This window comes from Chanodichthys erythropterus, chromosome 14, assembly GCF_024489055.1.
Source record: "Chanodichthys erythropterus isolate Z2021 chromosome 14, ASM2448905v1, whole genome shotgun sequence".
Classification (NCBI taxonomy): domain Eukaryota; kingdom Metazoa; phylum Chordata; class Actinopteri; order Cypriniformes; family Xenocyprididae; genus Chanodichthys; species Chanodichthys erythropterus.
Window position 1 is genome coordinate 43,949,663 of NC_090234.1, and position 24,115 is coordinate 43,973,777.

Here is a 24,115-nt window from a genome sequence, read left to right on the forward strand (position 1 = left end):
CTAAGATTATAACCTCCAAAAAGTGAACCAAAATAGTAATAATAATAATAAATACATAAAAAAAAAATGAATAAACAAAATGATCATTTTAATCTTTCTCACCCAAAGTACATCTATTGTATAAATATATAATTATTAGGGGTGTGACGAGATCTCGTGTCAAGAGATCTCGCGAGTCTACAATGTGACGAGATTTCTTGTCGAGGCGAAAAGTAGTCTTGTGATGTTGCCATGACAGAGCGTTAGGATGATTAGGAAAGAATATGCCACCGCTACGTTTACATTACGCCTCCACTGTCGTTTTGCTTTGTATTTAAATAAAAAACATTTAATTCAGTTGGATAACGGTCGCCGCCGCTCCATATTCACAGAGTATGCGCGGTCACGAAAGTGAAAGTAAATGCGAGCACACATTCAAATGTACCCCCCATTTTGAATGCGGCTCCCTGATGAATACAAATATCTCTCAATATGAAAGCTATTTTAGGCTGGGCTGTGTAGTTGTAACCATCTCTTAGCTCTGTATCAAAGAAAACTTTGGTCTTATTTGCACTTTGAATATTGAGAGAGTGCGATTATGGTTGCACTTATTGTAAAGTGTTACCATAAAAATGAATAACAGTTTTCTCTTAATCTTATTAAGCACAAACAATAAGGTTTCATTTTTTAACATTAGTTAATGCACTGTAAACTATCTTGAACTAGCAATGAATGACTTATATTTTTATTAACTAACATAAACAAAGATTATTAAATACTGTAGCAAAGATATTGCTCAATGCTGATGCTGGTTAATACATTAATGTTAATAAATGAGACCTTATTGTAAAGTTTTACCATTTTTATTTCTATGATCACTTTATGGAAAGGAGTTCAGTTAGGAGGTCAAAAGTTGTAGAAGCTCATAAATCATATACAGTAAGGTCTGAAGAGACTGAAATCATACAGGAGAGAAGTCAGTCAGTTGAGTTAGTGGCAAAACCTTTTACAGTGCTTGAGTATTGTTGTCTTTTACTGCATATGATAATTCATACTCAGAAAGTAGAACTGAAATGACATTCATTTCAAGATGATTAGTTAAAGATTAGAATATTTTTCCCAGTCATGTATTTCGCCATTGAGGATTTCTTAAAAATAGTGTGTAACAATCTTGTCTCGTTCTCGTGAACTCAATCTCGTGTCTCGTCTCGTGAGCTACCTGTCTCGTCACACCCCTAATAATTATTTATCAATATTTATGTTTATAAACTCTGACTAGAATAAACCCTCTTGAACTCACTCTTGTGAAGAGTAAAGTCTTACCGTCTGAGTCAATGCTGTTGAGGGCGGTAGGGGGGATGATGGACACTTTGCACTGGCCAAGGGGACATTTGCGGGGGTAGAGATCCATGCACGCCGTGTGCACCTGTCCAAGCAAAGATGGCTTTTAGAGTTCACAAGCTCTCTAAAGTAGTTATAAGGCAATCTGTGATATGTAGTTCTTACCATGGCTTTGCACCACAAGCAACGCCAGTCCTGCAAGCGCAGCACGCTGCCACATGTTTTGTCGCAAACGGCACACTTGGCACTGACGGGCAGGTTACCTTCCAGCCACTGGTGTGGCATCGCAATCTATAGGAACAGAATGTTATAAAATGTACACCACCAGACTAATAGAGCAGACTTTTTGCTGTTCACTCAAAGGTTATGCATTAGCTCACTGAACCAAAGGCATTCCACGACTCACCCCATCCTCATCCTCAATGATGTCCTTCCCGATAGAGGCCAGCGTTGTCCATTTGCAGTTATTGGTAGCCCTGACTGCACATCTTTTGTGGGCCTTGAATTTACACACTGCAAGACAGTAATGTGCAAACTTGTTATAAATCTGGCCAGCAGTGACCTTGAGATGCTTATATGACAATCAAGTATTTTCATTTCAGCAGGTGATAAAAGACTCCTGGAAAACGCTTCCTAAATCAAGCTAAAATGAAACTGCACAATATACAATGCTCAACTGAGGAGAACATTGAAGAAGTATCAAAAAACCAAATGCTAAAACTAATTTCTTTATGACAATAACATATTTTAACAATGGGCGGGGTGCTGCAGTGGGCAAGTAATGTAATCGGTTTATGGCTGAACACCGGTAACACCCAACTTTCGCAGTAAGCCTTATTCATAGCCTACTGTACACTATATATGCATGATGATACATTTCAGATGCTCAATTCAGGATGAGTCGAACGAGACTCACAGCACAGATCAGCAGCAGAAGTCAGATTTCATTTTTTCAGGTGATGAGAGTGAGGCGAGCTGACAGACAAGATGATGGCAGAAGAATTGATTTCAAAGTGAAATGAAAAAGCGTTGGTTAAATACACTGAATAAGCCAGTTACAGTGGGTGCGGAAAGTATTCAGACCCCCTTAAATTTTCACTCTTTGTTATATTGCAGCCATTTGCTAAAATCATTTAAGTTCATTTTTTTTCCTCATTAATGTACACACAGCACCCCATATTGACAGAAAAACACAGAATTGTTGACATTTTTGCAGATTTATTAAAAAAGAAAAACTGAAATATTATATGGTCCTAAGTATTCAGACCCTTTGCTGTGACACATTCATTTGAGTCCAGCTGTGTTTGATTATACTGATTGGACTTGACTGGACTTGATTAGGAAAGCCACACACCTGTCTATATAAGACCTTACAGCTCACAGTGCATGTCAGAGCAAATGAGAATCATGAGGTCAAAGGAACTGTCTGAAGAGCTCAGAGACAGAATTGTGGCAAGGCACAGATCTGGGCAAGGTTACAAAAAAATTTCCGCTGCACTTAAGGTTCCTAAGAGCACAGTGGCCTCCATAATCCTTAAATGGAAGACGTTTGGAACGACCAGAACCCTTCCTAGAGCTGGCAGTCCGGCCAAACTGAGCTATCGGGGGAGAAGAGCCTTGGTGAGAGAGGTAAAGAAGAACCCAAAGATCACTGTGGCTGAGCTCCAGAGATGCAGTCGGGAGATGGGAGAAAGTCAACCATCACTGCAGCCCTCCACCAGTCGGGGCTTTATGGCAGAGTGGCTCGACGGAAGCCTTTCCTCAGTGCAAGATCAAAAGGGTGCTTCTACTAAATACTGAGCAAAGGGTCTGAATACTTAGGACCATGTGATATTTCAGTTTTTCTTTTTTAATAAATCTGCAAAAATGTCAACAATTCTGTGTTTTTCTGTCAATATGGGGTGCTGTCGGTACATTAATGAGGAAAAAACTGAACTTGATTTTAGCAAAAGGCTGCAGTATAACAAAGAGTGAAAAATTTAAGGGGGTCTGAATACTTTCCATACCCACTGTACATTATTTGTGCAGCACTGGCAATAACATCTTTTTCAATAACATTGTTTTCTTTAGGTCTATAACATGACAAAACAATCGGCAAATCTACATTTCTAATCTCTATTAGCGTTTACTGTAGCAATCCTTCTAAAGTAGGGAAACCCAATAGACTGGCTATCTTATTTTGTTATCTGTCATATCAGAAATCATTTTGAATTATGCATCGGTTTCTTCTAAATTTTGGAAACTTTCAGCTAACCCAACCTCTAAACTCCACTGCCGCTGTACTGTCCTCACCAGCGGTGTGGGTGAGGTCCAGTAAGCTAATGGCTGACAGTTCTTTGTTGATTTCCTCTATTAAATTGCATTGCAGATCTAATCAAGTTAGCAATGTTCATCTGGTCGTTTCCAGAAGGAGAATTAAGTGGCTGATTGATTGGCTGGCTTGCTTCCTCCTCCATGTACGCTTCAGCACATTATCATGGCCACCTTCATTCCTACGAACTTAAAATGTACACTCAGCTGTTTCCTGACACAGATGCTGCAATCAGTGCAGATGTCCTGTACATTCAGGGTCTGGATTGTTCTGTACAAGCAGGGCTGACTGGCGCCCACAATCCAAGATTCAGATCCTGAAAAAGCCTCAAATCCAGTTAAATCAGCCCATCTCAGTGTCTGAGCGCATTACGCCTCCATATGCTGCCGGGACTTCTAATGTCCTGTAGGATTACACAGATTTGTGGTGACATGGCTAATCACGCCAGAGCAGAGATGCATTTAGCCCAGCCAAGCCCTGCCAGCCGGGACGCCACAGAGTCACTACAGAAAGTGTTTCCTCTCTGAAGTATTCCAGCACTGGAGTGGATATGTGATGAACGGGGCTGTTTACGGTAAAAGGAAGCCGAACATTCATGGTATGTCCGACGCAGGGAATTTCCAATTTCTACAATACCGTCTCTCAATAATAAAAGAGAAGACACATCTATCGAGACGAGACAAGAGCGTACCCATCCTCTTCAAAGATTAATAACGCAAATCAGAGAGCGCTTCATCTCGCTTGGGCTCCGCACTCATCTTGTAATCAGAGCTGGTCGACACTCAGACCATTTCACATGGCTCTGAAAACAAATCTCCAATAATTCACTCTAATGTCATTTTCAGGGCTGTTAGCAAACCATTTACAGACAATTCAGTAATGCTGAGTGAACGTAAGACTGTTTACGATGCGCTGCTAATGGACAGGATGTCTCTGTCAAATTAGGGAGTGGAAAATATTGAGTTTGCCTCTTTTGTTGAGGCCTATGTTTCACATCAATCTTTATTGATTGGCTGCTGTAGGAAATCGAAGTGAAATATAAGCAGCAATGATCGTTCTAAACTTCAAATCTCTCAACTTGGAGAACCCTGCTGAAAAGACAGGCGTAAACGTGCATAAATTCCCATGCTGGCCAGAACTTGCTGGGAAAGCTGGTCAAGCTTTGTTGGGACACCAGCACACCAAATCATATACTGCTGACCTGCTGACCAGTAAACTGTTTGTAAATCCTGCTCAAAGTTAATGTTCAGTACTATGTTCGGCCTCCATGATTGGGTTTATTGTACTCGAGACCAGATTTTCATGGTTTTGGTCTTCTCATGGACTCAGGAGCATTTGGACTTGTATTGATTCAGACTTGACCCTCTGCTAGACTCGAACTTAACCCTCTTCTGGTCTTGAATCAGACTCTACCCGTTTCTGGTCTTAGGCTTGACTCAGACTTGAACCGGTCTTGACCCTCTTGATTTGGACTCAAACCTCCTCTGGTCTCGGTCATGTCTTTGACTCAAACTTCTTCAGGTCTAAGTCTTGCCTCAGACCCATCCATTTTCTATTCTGGACTCAGACTTGAATTAAATGGTCTTGGTTATAACACCACAAATTTATATGGAAACCAAGGATTGGACATTTAATTGTACAAGCTTGTGTTGATTTTACAAGAATATAATATGAACCAATGAATTACACTTTGGAAGTCAATAAGCTGCTTAGAAAATGATTAAGTAATGATCCGTGCTTGATACTTTATTTTGTGAACACCTTTGTCCGTGATTTTTGCTGCCTTCAAGCAAAGACTTTATATATGGAAAGACGGTATACTCATATTATTATGAAAGGGAGAAAGTGCAACGCACAATATGGTGGAATAAGTCCAGCCTTCTAATAAAGAGCCAATCGCTGATTAGTAAAGTCATCTTGTCACTGCAGCAGTCATTAGAAGCTCCGGTTCCTATAGAAACAGTCAGACGTGTGCTTCCTATAGAGACACACACTTAAGACTGCGCTTGCACATTAGCTTGATCCAACCTGAAAAATATTTTTTTTTTGTCATAATTCGAGCGTTTAGAAACTAAATTTCTGAGACAGTTGTTGTTGTCAGATTTCATTGGTGATTTCAGAAATTTAATCGAAAGATTGGCATACAGCTTTGGAGAATTTGACATTTCCCCATTCAAAGAGATAGGAACTGCACTTGCATGCCGAGAGGCGTTTCAAAGATGCCCGCCAAGGCAAATTGACTTATCTTAAAGGGACTTTGCTTCAAGTCATTGGAATGATCACATATTTTATTGTGAATGTTGACTATGGATGCATACAGTATGACATACCATTGACAAAGCAAAAAAAATAAATAAATAAATAATAATAATAATAATTTTGACCCATTTAGCCAATTAATGAAGCAACTACATTTCCCATTATTCTCTGCTGCAGTGTGAGAAAAATAAATACATAAATCATCAAATACACACCTAAAGCATCCTTTTCTCTTTATTTTGACGCATTAACGCTAAAAAGCTTCCTTTATTTGTCAATAAGCCAAAAAGACAGAAAGAAATATGACACTGCTTAACACAAGCACTTTGTTTCTAACCAATCTCAACAATCTGCACATTTCTGCAAGTAGGAACTTGTTAAAAGCAGAATATATTTACAATCTAACATGGCCTTATTGATTTTATAAAATGATTACTTCATAATAAAAATAATGGAAACATTATTTTGTAAAGCAAATTCAGTAAGCACCATTCACAAGTCATAACTGTTAGTGTACTGTGTACTTTAGCACAGCTAGAGTTCTGTATCCACCAATCAGCATCCAGGTCCAGAATTATCTGTTTTATAAATAATGTTTGTCACGCACACAATAATCCACTCTAACACCATTGTCAGATAGCAGCAAAAATAAAAGCAATTTCCATGTGAACAGAAATGGCTCTCAGGCTTGATGATAGTAATGAGAGGTTTGTTGAAAGAAATTAGATCATCTTTCCACAGTAACACATACAGTAATTAATACTCAGGAGTGAGTCTGCTTGCTGGAAACGCAAACGCGTGACAACAGCACTGGAAAGTGCTCTGCTCCTTAATTATCGCTCTCTAGACCACTGTGAGTGTGACCACACGCACAACCACACAAATCCACTTTTGCCTAATGCAATGTGACCCAAAGATATTGTCATTCTAAATGGCATCTTGATATTTCAGTGGAAAATCAACATTAGGAAACATTAGGATGACTATGATGATGAGGCTTGTATTATTCACAATGCAGTGTGAGTTTCACTTGAATTTCTCATTAAAACTGAGGTGTGAGTGAGAGGCTTACTATTTTTACTTCCTGCTATGCGAGAGCCAATGACAGTCAGCCGAGTTTAATGAGCACCATCTGCATATCTCTGAAAGTAATTAGCACTCTCTTTCCACATGATGTCACACCATTAGCATGCATAATGCATGATCCTGGATGTGGTATTTTTAGTGAGAATGTTTTAACCTACCAGCATGTTCTTTGAGGTGCTTCTGCAGGTAGTTGACAATTAACACAAACAAGAATGGCCACAAACTTTAAAATTAAGATTTTATATGAAAAAAGCACTATTCATTGGTTCATATAATATATTATTGGTTAAAAAAATATTTTTTTGTCTTCAAATAGCAATTTGTATTGTATTATCAAATTTTAAGCAATCATCTAAGCCATAAATTAGATACGACTGATCACTCAATATTAGACTTGTGGCAGATCAATCAATCAATCAATCAATCAATCAATCAATCAATCAATCAATCAATCAATCAATCAATCAATGTTTTTGTCATTTTATCAAGTTTTTTAAATGTCTATATAGTTTTTTTTTTTTTTATTATTAAGTAGTTTAGTTAATTCATTTTTAGTTATTTTATCACTGTCACAATTTCATTCAGATTAGTTTGTATTAGTTTCATTTTCAAGGACTTTTAGTTTGCTCATCTTTGTTTCCTGTGTTCCTATGTTCCCGTTTGTTACCATGGTTATTCATCATTTTATTTATAAACTTGTCTCTATTTGGTTCATCATCACTATGTATTTAAGTTCATCTATCTTTTTCATCCTGAGGGAGAACATTACAAGTACTTTAAGTAAAATGAAAATAAAATAAAAATTTGCCTTGGCAACTAGCTAAAATGAAATAAGTTTTTTTTTTTATTATTATTTTATTTTATGTCAGTTAACATTTATTTTAGTTAATGATGATAGCCCTTAATATAATATAATATAATATAATATAATATAATATAATATAATATAATATAATATAATATAATATAATATAATATAATATAATATAATATAATATAATATAATAGTTAAGTGACGTGTAGCCAGTTATGGTGTCCCATTTTTGGTGTTGAATTTGTGCTCTGCATTTCACTCATTCAAATGCACACACACAGCAGTGAATTTTGAACGCACAATCGAAAAACATGCTTTTTGACCAGAAAAGACACAGTCATGGCATCACCAGTAGGCGCTAACTGCTGAAGTTAACCAGGCAAACCCTGACTACCCTGTTACTTTTCAGTCATTCCTCTCCAATCACCTGGCTTCATTTCCCCTTTGAATGATCCAAATCTGAATTTCAGATGGATAAAATCCAAGCCCATTTGTATTGACGAATATACATTTTACTCAAAAACATGTCAGATTACTGAAGTACAATAGGCTGTAATTGGTGTTTGATGTTGACTTTAAGTGGTCCTGCGGCAGACAGGTGGAGTGTTCGGGAATGTTTTATACCTCTAATCTCAAACAAGAGAAAAAACAAGAGCTTTTCTCTGATTGGTGTGGAAGCACCTCAGCAGTACTTTCTCTCCTTGAAATGCAAATTCTAAACAAATAAGAAAGATTCTCGGCGTCAGTGTATTGATTTATTATTGCAATGTTTCCGTCCGCATCTTTTCTCCTCCTCAATTAGCTGTGCTTCTGCACTAAGTACTTCTGACCAGTGTAACCGACTCTAATGTAACCCTGAACCATCCCTGACCACCCCTGAGCAGCTTTGATGAAAATATGACACCTTTGGGGAAGGACAGCGCGCTGAGAGAAGCAGCTTCATAATTGAAAGAAGGATTATCCGACATTCGGATTTGAGAAGAGAGAGAGAGATGGGCAAACACCTACCTTCACAGGAGAGGCCATGAGAAGTGACCCCTGAGAGGCTGTCCCGACAGACGTTACAGAAGGTAGGGCGAGCGTGGGAGCAGGCATACCAGTTGTGCATCCCTGAGAAATGTTCCACATTAAACTGTGCCGTCTAGCAAAGGAGAAGTTAAGACAAATTGGCAGCACCAGGATAAGACTTTTTCAGAGCCCCTAAAACAAAGAACTACGTTTTCAGCTCACACACACACATGCAACACACAGAATGGCACATGTTTATTAGCCTTAGGTGTACGAGACGCAACCCTCCTGTGTGCAACGCCACACCACGGCTCTCCCTGACAACCAGTTTCCCCCCGTAACAACGGCGGACATCTACCAGCAGCACCCTGATGCAACAGGACAGTGATTTAAGAGGCCGACTGTGCCCACAGTTGGGGGTGCCAGTGGAGCAACTGGAGTTCTGGGTGTGGTATTGCAGAACACGGGGGCTGAGTGTCTTACATAACCGTTTTCATCTCATATCAAAGTGAGCATACAGTCAACACTCAATGCCGCAGTCCGCACTTTCATTTACTGGCATGCGACATACTGTTTCAGATGTTAAAAGCCACCACATGCACACATGCGCAATTATCTTTTCAGAGTCAGTGAATTAGCAACAGCAAACATATAGAGCAACATTCCCTCCTTCCAGAACTATTTTAAATGCATAACATCATTGTTTCGAATGCATCTTATTAACATTGAGAAGAGAAAAAGAAATTCAAAAGCAGGTTGGTTTAGAAGCTGGATTTAACACCAGAAATACACATGCCCTGATTGAAAACTGTTAAGGGGGAGAGGTGCATGCATATTCAGCAGAAGTATGTTTGAAAAACAACAAACATGCAGAACGATTGGATAGTTCAAGATGCAACTCAACTCAAACTGTGCTCTTACCTCGTAATGCTCTCTGGACTGAACCGATTTCAGCGAGCTGATCCAGTCCTCCATTTCTTTCCTGTTCTCGGCACACAGGATAAGCCTTCGGAACGGTGTAATTACCTACAGGGAGACAGAGATCTGGGGAGATGAGAGCGGAGTGTCTCACCCTCCTGCCTGACTGACTGCGACTGACAATGAGTCCCCCCCCTTCCGCTCTTTAAGACGAAGCTCGGGACAAGCCCCCCCACCCCTTGCCTCTCCTCTTCTCCTGTTTAACGGCCACCTCCTCCCCTCAGGTCTTTTCCTCTCGGATGCTTGAGCCAGATTTGGGCTGACAGGCGGAGTGCCCGAGAAAATGCTAAAAGCCTGTTTCATAACAGGGGCAGCCTCCGCACGGGTCAAACTCTGCACTTTTAATACCACTATAATTTATTGATAAAGGCGCCCTTAACATCTCCACACACCAATGGTGCTACTGCGGAGGCGCGCGGCAACCCGACAACAGTTTTCGCTGCGACGCGTGGTGAAGCAGGTGATACAGTCCTCGGGGAATTACAGCTTACCACCTGCACCGAAACAACACCGCTGATTCCAACATACATCATTTTCTCATGTTGGCCACTCTGAGTTTAAAAACACTGGGTTTAAACCATTCTTTTTAGATTTGCAGTATTTTATAAATGTTACAAAATATGACATTTAGTGGCCAATTAATTTTGGATAAAAGTGGGAAGGTTGCCTTTTCATAGTTCAAGAGACTAGGTCAGGGGTCGGCAACCCAAAATGTTCAAAGAGCCATATTGGCCCCAAAAAACAAAAAACAAATCTGTCTGGAGCTGCAAAAAATTAAAAGCCTTATATAAGTCTTATATGAAGGAAACACAGGCTGTAAGTGTATATTAGCTATATTAGCCTACTATCAAAATGACTCAGTAGGCTACAAATACATAATGAGGTATTCCCGAGGTAAGTTATATATTTAAAATCTGCTGAAAGCTACAGAAAAAAAGAAGCAAATGGATCACTGCAATTCACAGAAACAGCAGGACTCCAGCAGAGAAACGTGGATTTGCAGTTATCATTTTGTGTCAAATTGTTGGATTTTGAGGTAAAATTATTCCATTTATATTGTATTGTTATATATTATGTTGACAAATCATCTATTAAATATTTTCCATCTTATATTCTGCATATTTTTTTTTAATAGAACAACGAGACACAAACCTTTACATTCAATCCCGTTTGTGCTAGTGGGGTTCGGGGGCATGCTCCCCCGAGAAAATGTTGATTTCCTTGGTGTACATATATGCATTTTAATACGTTTAAGGCCAACAAATTGGATAACTATAGCTTTAAACCATGTCAACAAATACATACATGCATGCACAGTTTTGAGGCAGCTTTAATCGCATGTTTGGTAATTTCATGACTTCATTTACCTCAGAATAATGATGGTGCATGCCCGTAGTTTCTTCTGTGCTTTAGTTAAGCTATAATAAAGTAATATGCAGCGCGCGCCGGCGCATTTGCTCGAGCAATTCTTGGGTTCACGCTTCAAGCACAGTAGGCTATACGGCTGATTGGAGTTTTACTGACATAGCCTGACAACATCTCATCTGACCACAGTTCTCTGTTGAAGCTCCCTTTTCCGCGCTCGTTTGACTTGCGCCTGGAGCTGAGGCGAAGTTGGAATGCGCGTCTGAAAAGTGTCCCGTTTGTTGTGGTCGTTAAGAGACAGTTCTATATAAACGCAGCGTTTTACTTGGCAATGTTTTAAAAAATATTTTTATTTTTGGTATTTTTTATGCTCTGTTGGTGGTTTGTGGAGTAGCATCACCTGAGGGGGATTAGACAAATGCTGAATTAGAGACGGTAAAAGTGAGTGGAGTGGGTGGGTCTTGTTCAACCCACATACAATGGTTCCGACGCCCATGATTCACAGGCAGATTTGCTTTATGTATTTCCCCGTCGTCAAATCAGGCACATATAAATGTCAGGAAACATGACTAGGTTTATTTGACAAGTTGTAAGAAACACTTTCGAGTCCAACCTTTAGTGTAATTCGTTACTCGCGTTTTCGCAGTTTTCCCTATTAAATCTAGTCATGCAGCAGGTTCTTTTGCCACTCAGTCCAGCTGAGGGAGGGCGCTTTCAGCGGGAAAGTGACGTCGTCGATGACTATGATGCAAATCTTCGTTGACAGGAATGTTGAAATTAAATATGTATTATACACATTTTTACAGCATTGGAAAACGTTAAGAATGTTTGTGTTTATCCTCCTACAGAAACCATATGAAAACAAAAAATATATTTTTTCCATTTTCATAAATTTTTGAAAAAGCTCCAGGGATCCACTAGGGGGGCGCTAAAGAGCTGCATGCGGCTCTAGAGCCGCGGGTTGCCGACCTCCGGACTAGGTTCTTAGTAAAAGTGTTATTTCAATCAAAAATGACAATTCTTACCCTCATTTAGTTTGGAACCCACAATACTTTCGTTCATATGAGATATTTTTTTTTTGACATTTTCTGTAACTCCACTGAAAGTCCAATTCACTAAACATTCAAGCTTCAAGTTCATTAAAGGGGTGGTTGATTATGATTTCACTTTTTTAACTAGTTAGTGTGTAATGTTGCTGTTAGACCATAAACAACATCTGCAAAGTTACGATGCTCAAAGTTCAGTGAAAAGGGAGATATTTTCATTTAAGGAATTCGCTGTCTAAGGACTACAACAAATGGCTGGTAGGGACAACAACAAGCTTCTTCCTGGGTTAGTGACATCACTAACCCTAAAATTTACATAAACCCAGCCAACAAAGGGGGTGAGACCATGTTGGGCTGCTTTAGAGAAGAGGAAGAGTTGTTGTAGTAGAGTTGTTGTATTTGATTAATTAAATCGACTCCACAGCAACTACATTAATTTATCCACTAACCATTCAGAAATGTCCAGTTGAATTCTAAAAGTTGTAACTTCCTGAGTCTCTCCATCAGTGTCAGACTCCGGTTTGAACAATGTAAAGCTGAAAACCTTTACTGACAATTGTCATTTTGGCTGCGTGAGATTCTCCAGCTTTGTTGTTGTTGAACAACCGAAGCGTGAGCTGTTAAAGCTCCACCCTCTTCTGGAAAGAGGGCCGAGAGCTCATTTGCATTTAAAGGGACACACACAAAATAGGGGCTCACACCCAAATAGTGGAAAATTTGACAAGCTATAATAAATGATCTGGGTATTTTGAGCTGAATCTTCACAGACACATTCTGGGGACGCCAGAGACTTATATTACATCTTGTAAAAGGGGCATTATAGGTCCCCTTTAAGACATTGTGAAAGTAATCCATATGAATCAAGTCTTCTGAAGAGACACAATCACTTTATATGATAACAGATTTAAATAGGTTTTTATTCACATATAAACATTTATCAATGCACATGCATAGAGCAGATCATATTTCGTAAGAGGAAATTCAAATGTGCTTGCCTGATAGGCGTGAACCAATAAGGTGTTTTTCTCACGTTACGCAAGTACAGTAGAGCTTTCGTTTAACATATTTGATGTGCTCTACAGTATGTATGTGCATTGATCAGTGTTTATATGTGAACGTTTTGGTGTAATGGACTTTTAATTGAGAGACAGAAATCCATCAGGTTTCATTAAAATGATCTTCATCTGTGTTTCATAGGTAAACGAAAGCCTTATGGATTTGGTTACTGGTTACAGAATTTCAATTTTGGTCTGAACTATCCTTTTAAATATCAAGTCTATCTCAGAATTTCATCCTTAAGTTACTGAGGATGAATTAAAACAGACAAATGAGACCATTTTTTACAGTAAGAACATGGAACTATAAAATGAATGTGCACAGCTGAGATGATTGGCAAAATTTGAGTTCACATTGAGAGCTCTGACTTTTGATTGCACGCTTTGTAGTCTGAACAAACCTGAGCACTGTTTGAGACATTTCTGAGTAGTAAAAATGACACACGTCACATTACTACTTTTCCAGTTTCCATTCTTCCATTCTCTTCTTGAGTTTCATTGTTGTCTGGGAGAAACTTGAGATCTCGCTTGTGTTCTGCTCGACTGAATTTGTTAAAGATAAAACATTGTTCTAATGTCTATTTATTTCTAATCTCTGCATCTACAATGAGCTGGCATCACAGATCCTCCCTTAGCGCAAGTGCCAGTGTTCTCACTAATTATAAAGAGCCGCAAATGAACCTTGTATTCCTGACTGCAAAAAGGAGCTCACATGGATGCAATAGATAAAACCCATCTGTTCTTTTTATAAAAGACTTAACCATAAGTTGCTGCACTCATTTTTGGAAAATCAGCCATTACCATCTGGCATGGTGGGGAATGAATTGTCTCTAATTAGGTTTTGCCTATCTGGTGGTTGCTGCAGTTTTCAGAGGTGTGGTTACCAACCAAACAACGCTATCTGTGTTACACAACCGAATACAATCTCCCTATGAGAAAATGCACTCACTGTAGCTGCCGCATGAGTGGATTACAGGGGAATGCACTGAAGATATCTACTAACAGCAGCAGAGGTGCTGAGAGAGAATTACAAACGCAACAGAGTTATGTGGATGTCAATGTTGTAGCTCATTATGTTTGCCATTTGGACGGCGGGTGAAGATAGTTCCATCCACAGCTTGTTATTTCTTGCTGTGTTTTTCAATGCCAGTGCTTCTGAGTGTTTCAACCCTCCCCAACTTATTGTGCTTTCAGGGTTGTATCCCCCCCCCCACCCTTCTAAACTCCACAAACTCAATAATGGCTTCAGTCTCTACTTCAGCGTGACTTCCTTTATAAAGTCGTAAGGTATTAGCAGTGTCATTAAAAGAATGCACTGGTTCAATACAATTCTTTCAACAGCATTCGTGGCATAATAATGTTGATTACCAGTAATTTCAACTCATCACGCCGCAGTTACACTAATACACTTACAGTCTATGGAGCCAGTGATCTGGAGGGATAATCGCATTTCAGTTTGCAATGACATGAGGGTGTGTAAATAATGACAAAATTTACATTTTTCTTTCTTTCTCTTTCTCTTTCTTTCTTTCTTTCTTTCTTTCTTTCTTTCTTTCTTTCTTTCTTTCTTTCTTTCTTTCTTTCTTTCTTTCTTTCTTTCTTTCACATAATTAATGGAAAATGGCTATACTTTTGAAACATTGTGAGTTTATTTATTTATTTTTTTTATTTATTTTTTTTATTTATTTCTATGTATTAGATTTTAGTACCTTTGTCTATTCATTGTTATTTCTCTTTTTTTATTATTAATGTATTATCATTTTTGGTAAACTCATCTGGTCCCACTTTATATTAAGTGGCTTTAACTACTATGTAATTACATACAAAAATAAGTACAATGTACTTATTGGGTTCATATTGAATTGCAAAACACACATGTAAAAACATGTATGTACACAATAAGTGCATAAATCATTAATTTAAATGTTAATTTAAGGTATATAGTAGTTAAGGCCACTTAATATAAAGTGGGACCACTCAACTTGTTTGGTGCTATATAAAAATTTTAAATTGCTATATAAAAGTTTGTTTTATTAAACTTCCATTATACATGCAATACGTTGTACGTGAAAAATATTTTCTGTTGTAATCAGGTGAATGACAAATACAGTGTTCACAATACAGGAAAAAGTATCTTTTGAAAATATATTTGAAAACACAAATGCTAGAGTCCTGCAAAAACTATTAATTTGATTCTTAGCATTCATATTGGTTTTATATAATTTTGAAAAAAAAAAAAAAACAAAAAAAAAACATTTTAAACATGTCTAAAAGTACTGTTAGATTATATGACTCATCTGGTCTAACCATCATGTAAAAATAACACATTTCTATTATTATTTATTTAAGTGTGCGTAAACACATTTTAACTATATATATATATATATATATATATATATATATATATATATATATATATATATATATATATATATATATATATATATATATATATATATATATATATATATATATATATATATATATATATATGTGTGTGTGTATTCATAAACGTCATTCATGACTAAGGTTTTGTGGTGTCACGCAACAGGATGTTAAAACCAGAACTAAACTTCCACGTCATAAAAAGGTCAAATTATTTGATATTTTAGGAACTTCAAACACAGTCATGAGAGTGCAGGGGTATTCTGTATGATATTATTTCCTGCTTTTATGTTTCTGGATACTTGTTGCACCACATGACTTTCTTTCAGTTAAGCTTCTTTCTTCATTATAATATTAGTACAGTTGTATGACACTGATATTTTTGACCCTATGCCACCCAAAAAATATCAAAATTAATTTTTATTAAAAGAACATAGAACGTATGAAGTGCATCTTTAATTTATTTTACATAAAAAAATTTAAAAAAATGCTATACCATAAATGATAAATTAGAAAAAAAACTTTGCAGTTCTCTTTCTATCAACCTTCAGGATTTCATGAAACAACCTCCTTTAAGGTGACTCTTTTGTCCAACCAGATAAGGTCATTTTAAGTGTAGAGTGTCTCTGGCAGCTGTCCAGTCATCTGAGGAGCTTCTTCTACAGGAAGACATTGGAATCTCGGAAGCCTCCTTCGTAAATACCACCCCGTGCCAGTGCACAGTGCAGCTGCTATGTAAGGCTCCAGTTGTCCTTTACTAGCTTGTAAATGACAAGTGGTCTGCAAGGCATGTTTAGCAGCGCAGCACGGATCTGTGAAGGGCAGTTCAGTCTGAGAGCTGTGGCGTAGCGACACACAGCTTCATGTTTATTTATATGTTCACCATAGATACTGCAGATCTAAACCACAAGCATGAGAGGCTGCGTATCTTCTACAAAAACAAATAAAGAAGTCACACTGTCCAGGCTGTGCTGTCAACTGCGGAAAGAGCTGTTGGAAATTTCCAAGCTTATCATTTCATTACATATAGAGATATCTGATTAATTTTTCTTGCCAAAAAACATACCTATTAATTTTCATGCCCAGCCGTGATGCAGTAATCACATTAGCATTCATCTTCCTCCCTTACACAATCAAACACGGGCAACTCCCAGCGCATCCCTGCCAGCCACTTACTCTAAAAGCCTCTTCAACCGCTCGCGCTGAGGACGCGGCAACTTCACTGAGTGATTTCTCTTGTGCTCCACCACTGCAGTTCTTGATTACATTCAAATGGAGTTTAGACGAACTAGGAAAGGATTTCATTAAAGTCTCTTTACAATAAAAAGGTGCCAGTGCAGGTTCCCAATCTGAAATCAGTTCTGGGCCTCATGAATTGGCTTCACACAAGGGATGGGTTACAATGGTTGCCTAGTCAGGCAACAATTTTTCTTAGAATTTTTTTGGTTTAACCCTTTGCGATCCAGCGTATCAGAACTGCATTGTTTGTAAAAAGCAATCAAATAATGCTATTATGCTACATTGTCATTCATTGTGGGTACACATAACAGTGGCTGGCACTCTGAAATGTACCAAAACAACAGTTTTGTTGGGAAAAAAAAAATATTAACTGCCACAGTTCAGTGCTATAGTTAACTAAAACCATAACCATAAAAAAAAAAAAAAAAAAAAATGCATTACTTGAAACTTAATGAAATTAAATGAAAATAGAAAATATATATAAAAAAATAAAAATATTAATAAAACTATAATGGTATCTCTATAGCTGTTTTCCATCCATAGTTGCAAATTTAACTTATGCACAAAATTGGAATTTCACATAAAACATTTTGTTAAATAAAGCAGCGTTTCCATCCAGTGAGTTGAATAGAACATAATCGTCACTTCCTTATAGCGCACAGACAAAACACAATAAACATGGCCATGTTATACTAAGGTAACTACCAAACCACACTGACAACCGACTGAGGCATTTCAGAATGACCAAAACAGAATTTCAGATGCTGTGCAACAAGATCAGTCCACTGGTTAGTCCAGTTTTGCTTTCCCATCACAAAGTCACATGACTTTTTTTTTTTTTTTTTTTTGATGTGCATCGAATAATTTATTTGGTAAATGTGTTTCCATCATAGACAGTTTATGCACATATTTTCTTACTGGATAAAAAAATTATCCGACTCAATTGAGCATAGTTTTTTATGCACATTTTTAGAATTTATGCACATCTTGCATTTCCATCCAGTGTTTTTTTTTTTTGATATGCCAAAATGCACATAAAACTAGGTGGATGGAAACCTAGCTAATGATACTAAAATAACATTGCCACAGTTTGCTAAAGTCAAACAAAAGCTTTTCTTCTGATTGTTCTCACACAATGGAGTTTATTCAATGAATGGAACAAAAAATATATTTTTTTTCCTCCAGCTCTTTTCTGAGCTTTTTTTTTTTGTCATTATTTTCTCATTGATATAACTATTTATATGTTTTATTTTTAATTAAATGGTATTAAAATCAATTCATAATATTTAAAATATGCTTTGATATGAATAATTACAGCATTTAAATAGTCCAATACACTGTAAACCTGAATAAGTTGGACTAACTCAAAAAAAAAAATAAAAAAATGAGGTAATCAGTTACATTATTTTTTTTTGAGTTATGATCTCAATTTTAAGTAAGCAGAACTATCAAGTTTTGAGTTTGTAGTACTCATGCATATTAATTGATTCTAACTTGAGTGTGCTGAGTTAGCTTACTCATACATTTTGATAGCAATTAACATAAAATATTTAGTTAATTAACTTTTTTATATTGAGTTCTTGCAAATCAAATGAATTATTTACTTCACTGTATTCAAGGAAAATACAAAAAATGCCAATTTGCTAACATATTAACAATAGCATGGTATAGCATTTACTGAATAAGTACAACTTAAATCATGTAACTTACCTGCTCTCAAAACAAGCCAAATGCGCTACTTGTCACCGTGATGGTAACTTTCCAAAAACCCACATTAACAGAAACTCTTCTAAAATTAGCATAACAAAACATGAATCACTACTAAATCTCCCTCACCATTAATCTTGCGTAAAAACAACAACAACAACAACAACAACAACAAAAACATTATAAAACACTTAATTTTAGCATTTACTCTTTCTTTCAAGTGCCATGGGAAAGCATGCTGGGAAATAGAAATCCCAGCCCAGTTTCAGTTAAACTTAAGTTAGTCTAATTTAAAAGAAATGAGTTCATACAACTCAAAACAATGAAAGTTTGGTTTACTTGAAATATGTCAGTGATGTGAACTCAAAAGCAAAAGAAAGTTCTAAATACTAATAGCAGTTTATTTAACTAAACTAATTTGTTCAATTTAAGTTTGTCCAACTCAAACCAATTAAGTATTTTGAGCGTTGAAATTTCTTAACTTTTTATGAATGTATCATGCAAAGTTTGATACCCCTCTTGAGACCCCTTTAATCTGTTATGTGCCCCCTATTAAGGATCAGAAACCAGAAAACAACCTGAAATTAGCTTAATTATTTGGGGCTTCCAGTTAAGATTAGGGACCCACTTTATATTAAGTGGCCTTAACTACTATGTACTTACATTTAAATTAATCATTTAATACAATGCACTTATTGTGTACATGCACGTTTTTACATTGTACTTATAAAAACACCTGCATGTAATTGCATCTGTAATTAATTTCTGTAATTAAATATATAATTACACTGTTGACCCATCCCTTAACCCTTATCCCTACCCTTAATCCTACCCATACCACCAAAGCTTTCCCTAATCTTACCCGTATCCCACCTCAATAGCAGCAAAAGTGTTTTGCAATTCAATATGAACCCAATAAGTACATTGTACTTATTTTTTTGATGCAAGTACATAGTAGTTAAGGCCACTTAATATAAAGTGGGACCAAGATTAGTTATAGTTCATTCACCCTCCCAACTAGTTGATTTTAAAAATATGTAATACTCTGCAGGACTGTGTGTTTATGTGTTTGTTTGTTGGCAAGTTATGCAGTATAATTTGGTTTAGAGTCAATTGAAATGCAGGCCAAAGAACAGGCAAAACAATCAAACTGAGAACCAGCACCAATTTGGTAGAAAGGGGTACAAGAAACGGATCAAAGTGGTACTTGAAAGAGCAGCAGTGTGCGGTGCACTAGGATGTAAGGAATCACTCAAATCTCACAGCTCTCAATGAGACAGTCCCCATTGACTGAGGGGGCTGATTGTTGTCTGGGGAAAGTGAAACCGTTCCAGTTCAATATTCAGGAAAGGGCAGTCACCACAGCAGAGATGGAGAGAGTTCGAAGAGAGCATCCGTGTGAGACAAATGGAGCTTTATTTAGTGCCAGAATGAGTCTGACTTAATCAATGACACTGATAGAACATTCTAGAGTCAACAGACTAAACCTTTATTAAAGGTCTGTGAGAAAACGTCACTGGATTTGATGGAAACAGTTTGGAAAGCACCTCACATTCAGTGAGATATCAATGTCAGTTAATTGTTCTTGGTGTTAGAGCTATAAAAAGAAAGGCAACACCACAAACCTAGTCCGAAAATAATGAAGCAAGCATTATTACCTACTTCTGTCTTGAAACTCTGACGATGCAGGCTAATGGTCTTTAACTTATTTGGTAGTGATCATTATCTACGCAGCACAGCTGAATGGTTGCTGTTGCATCAGCGGCCAATGATTTTGCTGCTCAAATATTCAAATATTTGGCTTGTTTGCTGTTAGCAGACTGCAGCCTGCTTTCAGAAGCCCTCCTCCTTCCCCAGCTCCACCTGTATAGATCTGCTACGGGGGTTAATTCATGTATGTTATATGTGCAGCAGCAGCATGTCTGTGGATGTATTGGCAAGTCTTGGTACTTGTTCTGCAGCAGCGTAGCAGATCTATTCGGCCAAGACCAAATACATTAACATTGTCATATCCATTACCATGCCAATCTCAATTATCATATCAAAATCCCGAGATTTGTCATGACAGAATTATCATTATTACTATTTATTTATTTATTTTTATCAGGCAACCTAAATAAATTAAATAATACGGCAGCCGGGTTACTGTAGGTATATTAGGCTTAAACTGAGGCTACAGTGATCTGTCACGGCGTATTAAAGATCGCCAAAATGACATTTATTGGTTGAATTTCATAATAAAATTGACAGAATTTTAAAGTTGAGACTTTGCTTCATATTAACAGTAAAGCACAAAACTTTTTGTGATTATTTTATGGCAGGCGTGCTACAAATATTTAGTGAAGAGAAATTAAAACAGTCAATCCAGAGCTAGTCTCCACACAGCTGATGTGTTAACCTGTTGTTGCTTATCCACGTTCAAATCATGGAGAAGAGCTAATTAAATATCTGTTTCAGACACTAATTACAGCCACAAATCCATTTCGGCCCGAAATGGAAAATAGATGTTTTGGCCTAAAATTTCCGGTAGTTAAAATTTCGGTGCATCCCTAATAAATGCTGCTTTTCTGAACTATCCACTCATCAAAGAATTCTGGAAAAAATGGTTTCTGCAAAAATCAGCATATTAGAATGATTTCTGTAGGATCATGCGACACTGAAAACTGGTATATATATATATATATATATATATATATATATATATATATATACAATGGCTTAGTAGAATCCAGAATCCATCATCTCCATCATTTGTCAGTTTGCACCGGAACACAGTGTTTTCGTACCACACGAAAGAGATACTGCTTTTAATTAAAGCACTCCCTTTATACATACCTCTTTAAGTTTACATTAAGTTTACATTATTACACATTAGTGAGCCAGCGGATTCCCTCTGGACAAAATTGATTATTATTTCATTAGATCTAGCTCAGTCTATTTATGGACTTTAATCTCAGGTGTGTCAGACCCATTTTTCTTGTGGAAGATCATTAGGGCCGTATCAACAAAGTCATTTTATAATAATATTTCCAATATCAATCTGGTTTTATCATGTAGATTTAATTATCATTGTACCTGCATTGATCTGGTGTGCCTCACCTGACTTATACTGAATATAATTCATCATTAAATGAGCGACATTAGTCAGGACAATGTAGAACATCACTGATAAAACACGACCACACCGCGTCTCACACTGATTGAACGGTTTACAAAAGACCTGTAAAAATGATACGGACACAGTATTGTGCTTCGTCCTTTTAAAACAGCTAAATATCCTGCAGTTTGAAAAAATTTTTATTTTATAGTATTTAGAATTATTAGGCATGTATCATAATAATTATAAAGACTACATTGAATAATTAATATAAACTACATGAACAATTACAGAAACTGCATGGAAAATACTTAAAATAATAATAATTAAAACTTAAATAAATAAATAGTCACACTAGCAAGACCATTTGAAAATGGAGAAAAACTTGTGGAAAAAATGGTGACCAGGACCTAAGACCTTCCCTTATCTAAAATCGAATAAAAAAATTTAAAAAAAGTCCATAGACACCTTTTGTGTCAAGTACCCACATGGAAACACACCGGAAAATGACATTCACTCATTTTAATGCTGCACTGAAGCTGTTCTAAGTCTCTCACAATTCAGTACCAGCTCATGGTAAGACATGCATCAGACTGCGCCATTAAAACTTGGTAGCATAAATACAAAATGACAAATCTATTGTGCGCAGACCCTTAAAAGCTCTAGCCAGTGCCAACTGAGGATAATGGAATCTCGCTCTTAAAGAACTGCAGACAAAAAGCACTTGCTGCTGGTTTGCCTCGCTCACGTGTACTTCAAGATGCAGCGCCCTGCCTTTCCTCTTATATGCTCAGAAACCAAAGCACACAATGTCAGTGTTGATGGCTCACAAAGAGCTCATCCAAATCTAAAGACAAGTTTCCATTCCAGGTGTCAAGCGACACCTTTAGACACACTCATCGGGATACGGTGTTCATGCATATGCCTGTGTGTGTGTGTGTGTGGTGCACTCACCAGCGATCCGCTCTCAACTGCACTGCTGCTTCTGTAATGGTGAGCTGATTCCTGTGAGTGTGTGTGTTGAGTCTGGTTTCTCTGGATCTCTCACCCTCCCCAACCTCTGCAGAACCCTCCACCGCTCAAGGAACAGCCCACCGGAGACACATGCAATGTCACATGTACCGCCACACTGAACACTTCCACATGGCCAAACACAGACGCACAAGCGATGTACGATTAAAGAACAATTCCTGCATACCAAGAGGCCGTCCTAAAGAAGTCGCGTGTATTTGTTTCTAGGCTGAATGCTGTTCTCCATTACAACTCTCCCCAGAGCTCTGGCCAAGTCAAGCAGAAGCGAGTCATTAAAGAGAGCGGGCTATCGTTCACCTCTTCCCATCATCCCCCATCACTCGCTGCGCATCTGTCCTCTGTATCTTTCGCTCCCCCCTGCTCAGACTGCCTCCCTTCACCGGGAGGTGTTTGTGAGTGACATCACTCCGAGGATTTCCTTTTGTTCCACAGACAGATCACTTCTTTCTCTCTCTCTCTCTCACTCACTCTCTCTCTCTCTCGGGTACGCACAGTGCTGTGAGCTATTTTTAGCAACAGAAAAAAACACAGCAAGACTACAAAGCAGTAGGTTGCTACACTGAGAAAAAAAATCAGCAAAAATGGAGCCTAAAGTGGCTGCGTATTATGAAAAGGAGACTGCTGCAGGAAAGAAACTCACAAAGGAAATCCATTTTGTCTCGATAGTTTCTCCTAGAGAGCAACACGATTAAGTGCAAATGGAGACTTTAGCTTCTGTCTACTGCTTTTCAGGTTTTTTATGAGAATAAAATTGATAATTTCACAAACTCAGATTTGTGCTCAAGATATTGTACAAGAAGTCTGCAATCAAAAGTCTTCTCAATATGAATCAAACAGCTCTCATCAAATTTATTCCAAAACCAAATGATCCAAGCAATGCTATCCAAATTAATTGTGTGGATTATACTCTTACTTTATGTTAATAACTGTCCCTTTTGTGACTATTTTTTATTATTCCCAAGGAATTATAGAAATAATATAATATAATATAATATAATATAATATAATATAATATAATATAATATAATATAATATAATATAATATAATATAATATAATATAATATAATATAATATAATAGAATAGAATAGAATAGAATAGAATTGGAGCTATCAAGCTAATTAAGTACACAATGTGGTCATTAATTAATCTATGGCTGAGAAATTACACCCAAAAGATCATTTAAAGTCATTATTGTCTTAAATGACAAAAGCATCAAAAATATTTTATTTGATTTAACATAGAATTTTTTTCACATAAACTTTTAGTCTTCAGCGGCTATGAGGGTGGGTAAACGATGAAAAAAATTTCAACTTTTGGGTGAACTATACCTGTAATGTTTTTTTTTTTTTTTTTTTTTTTAATTATTATGGATATATGGATTATTATTATTTTTTTTAAATGAATGAAATGA

At 37.1% G+C, this 24,115-nt stretch overlaps 1 protein-coding gene across 7 annotated transcripts in view; it reads right to left on the minus strand.

Annotated features, from left to right (window-relative positions):
* Window positions 1–24,115, minus strand: part of dgkh (diacylglycerol kinase, eta) — a 111,539-nt gene that overhangs the window by 44,443 nt on the left and 42,981 nt on the right. For 5 of the 7 annotated variants that reach the window (XM_067408807.1, XM_067408806.1, XM_067408805.1 and 2 more), the window contains 5 exons: window positions 9,720–9,824; window positions 8,799–8,931; window positions 1,727–1,833; window positions 1,486–1,611; window positions 1,303–1,405 (listed from right to left, as the gene is read on the minus strand). In XM_067408807.1, the coding sequence (XP_067264908.1) occupies window positions 1,303–1,405; window positions 1,486–1,611; window positions 1,727–1,833; window positions 8,799–8,931; window positions 9,720–9,824 (574 nt within the window). Of the gene's footprint in view, window positions 1–1,302; window positions 1,406–1,485; window positions 1,612–1,726; window positions 1,834–8,798; window positions 8,932–9,702; window positions 9,825–24,115 lie in introns of those variants that run through there. The other 2 variants (XM_067408810.1, XM_067408809.1) reach the window with 2 other exon arrangements.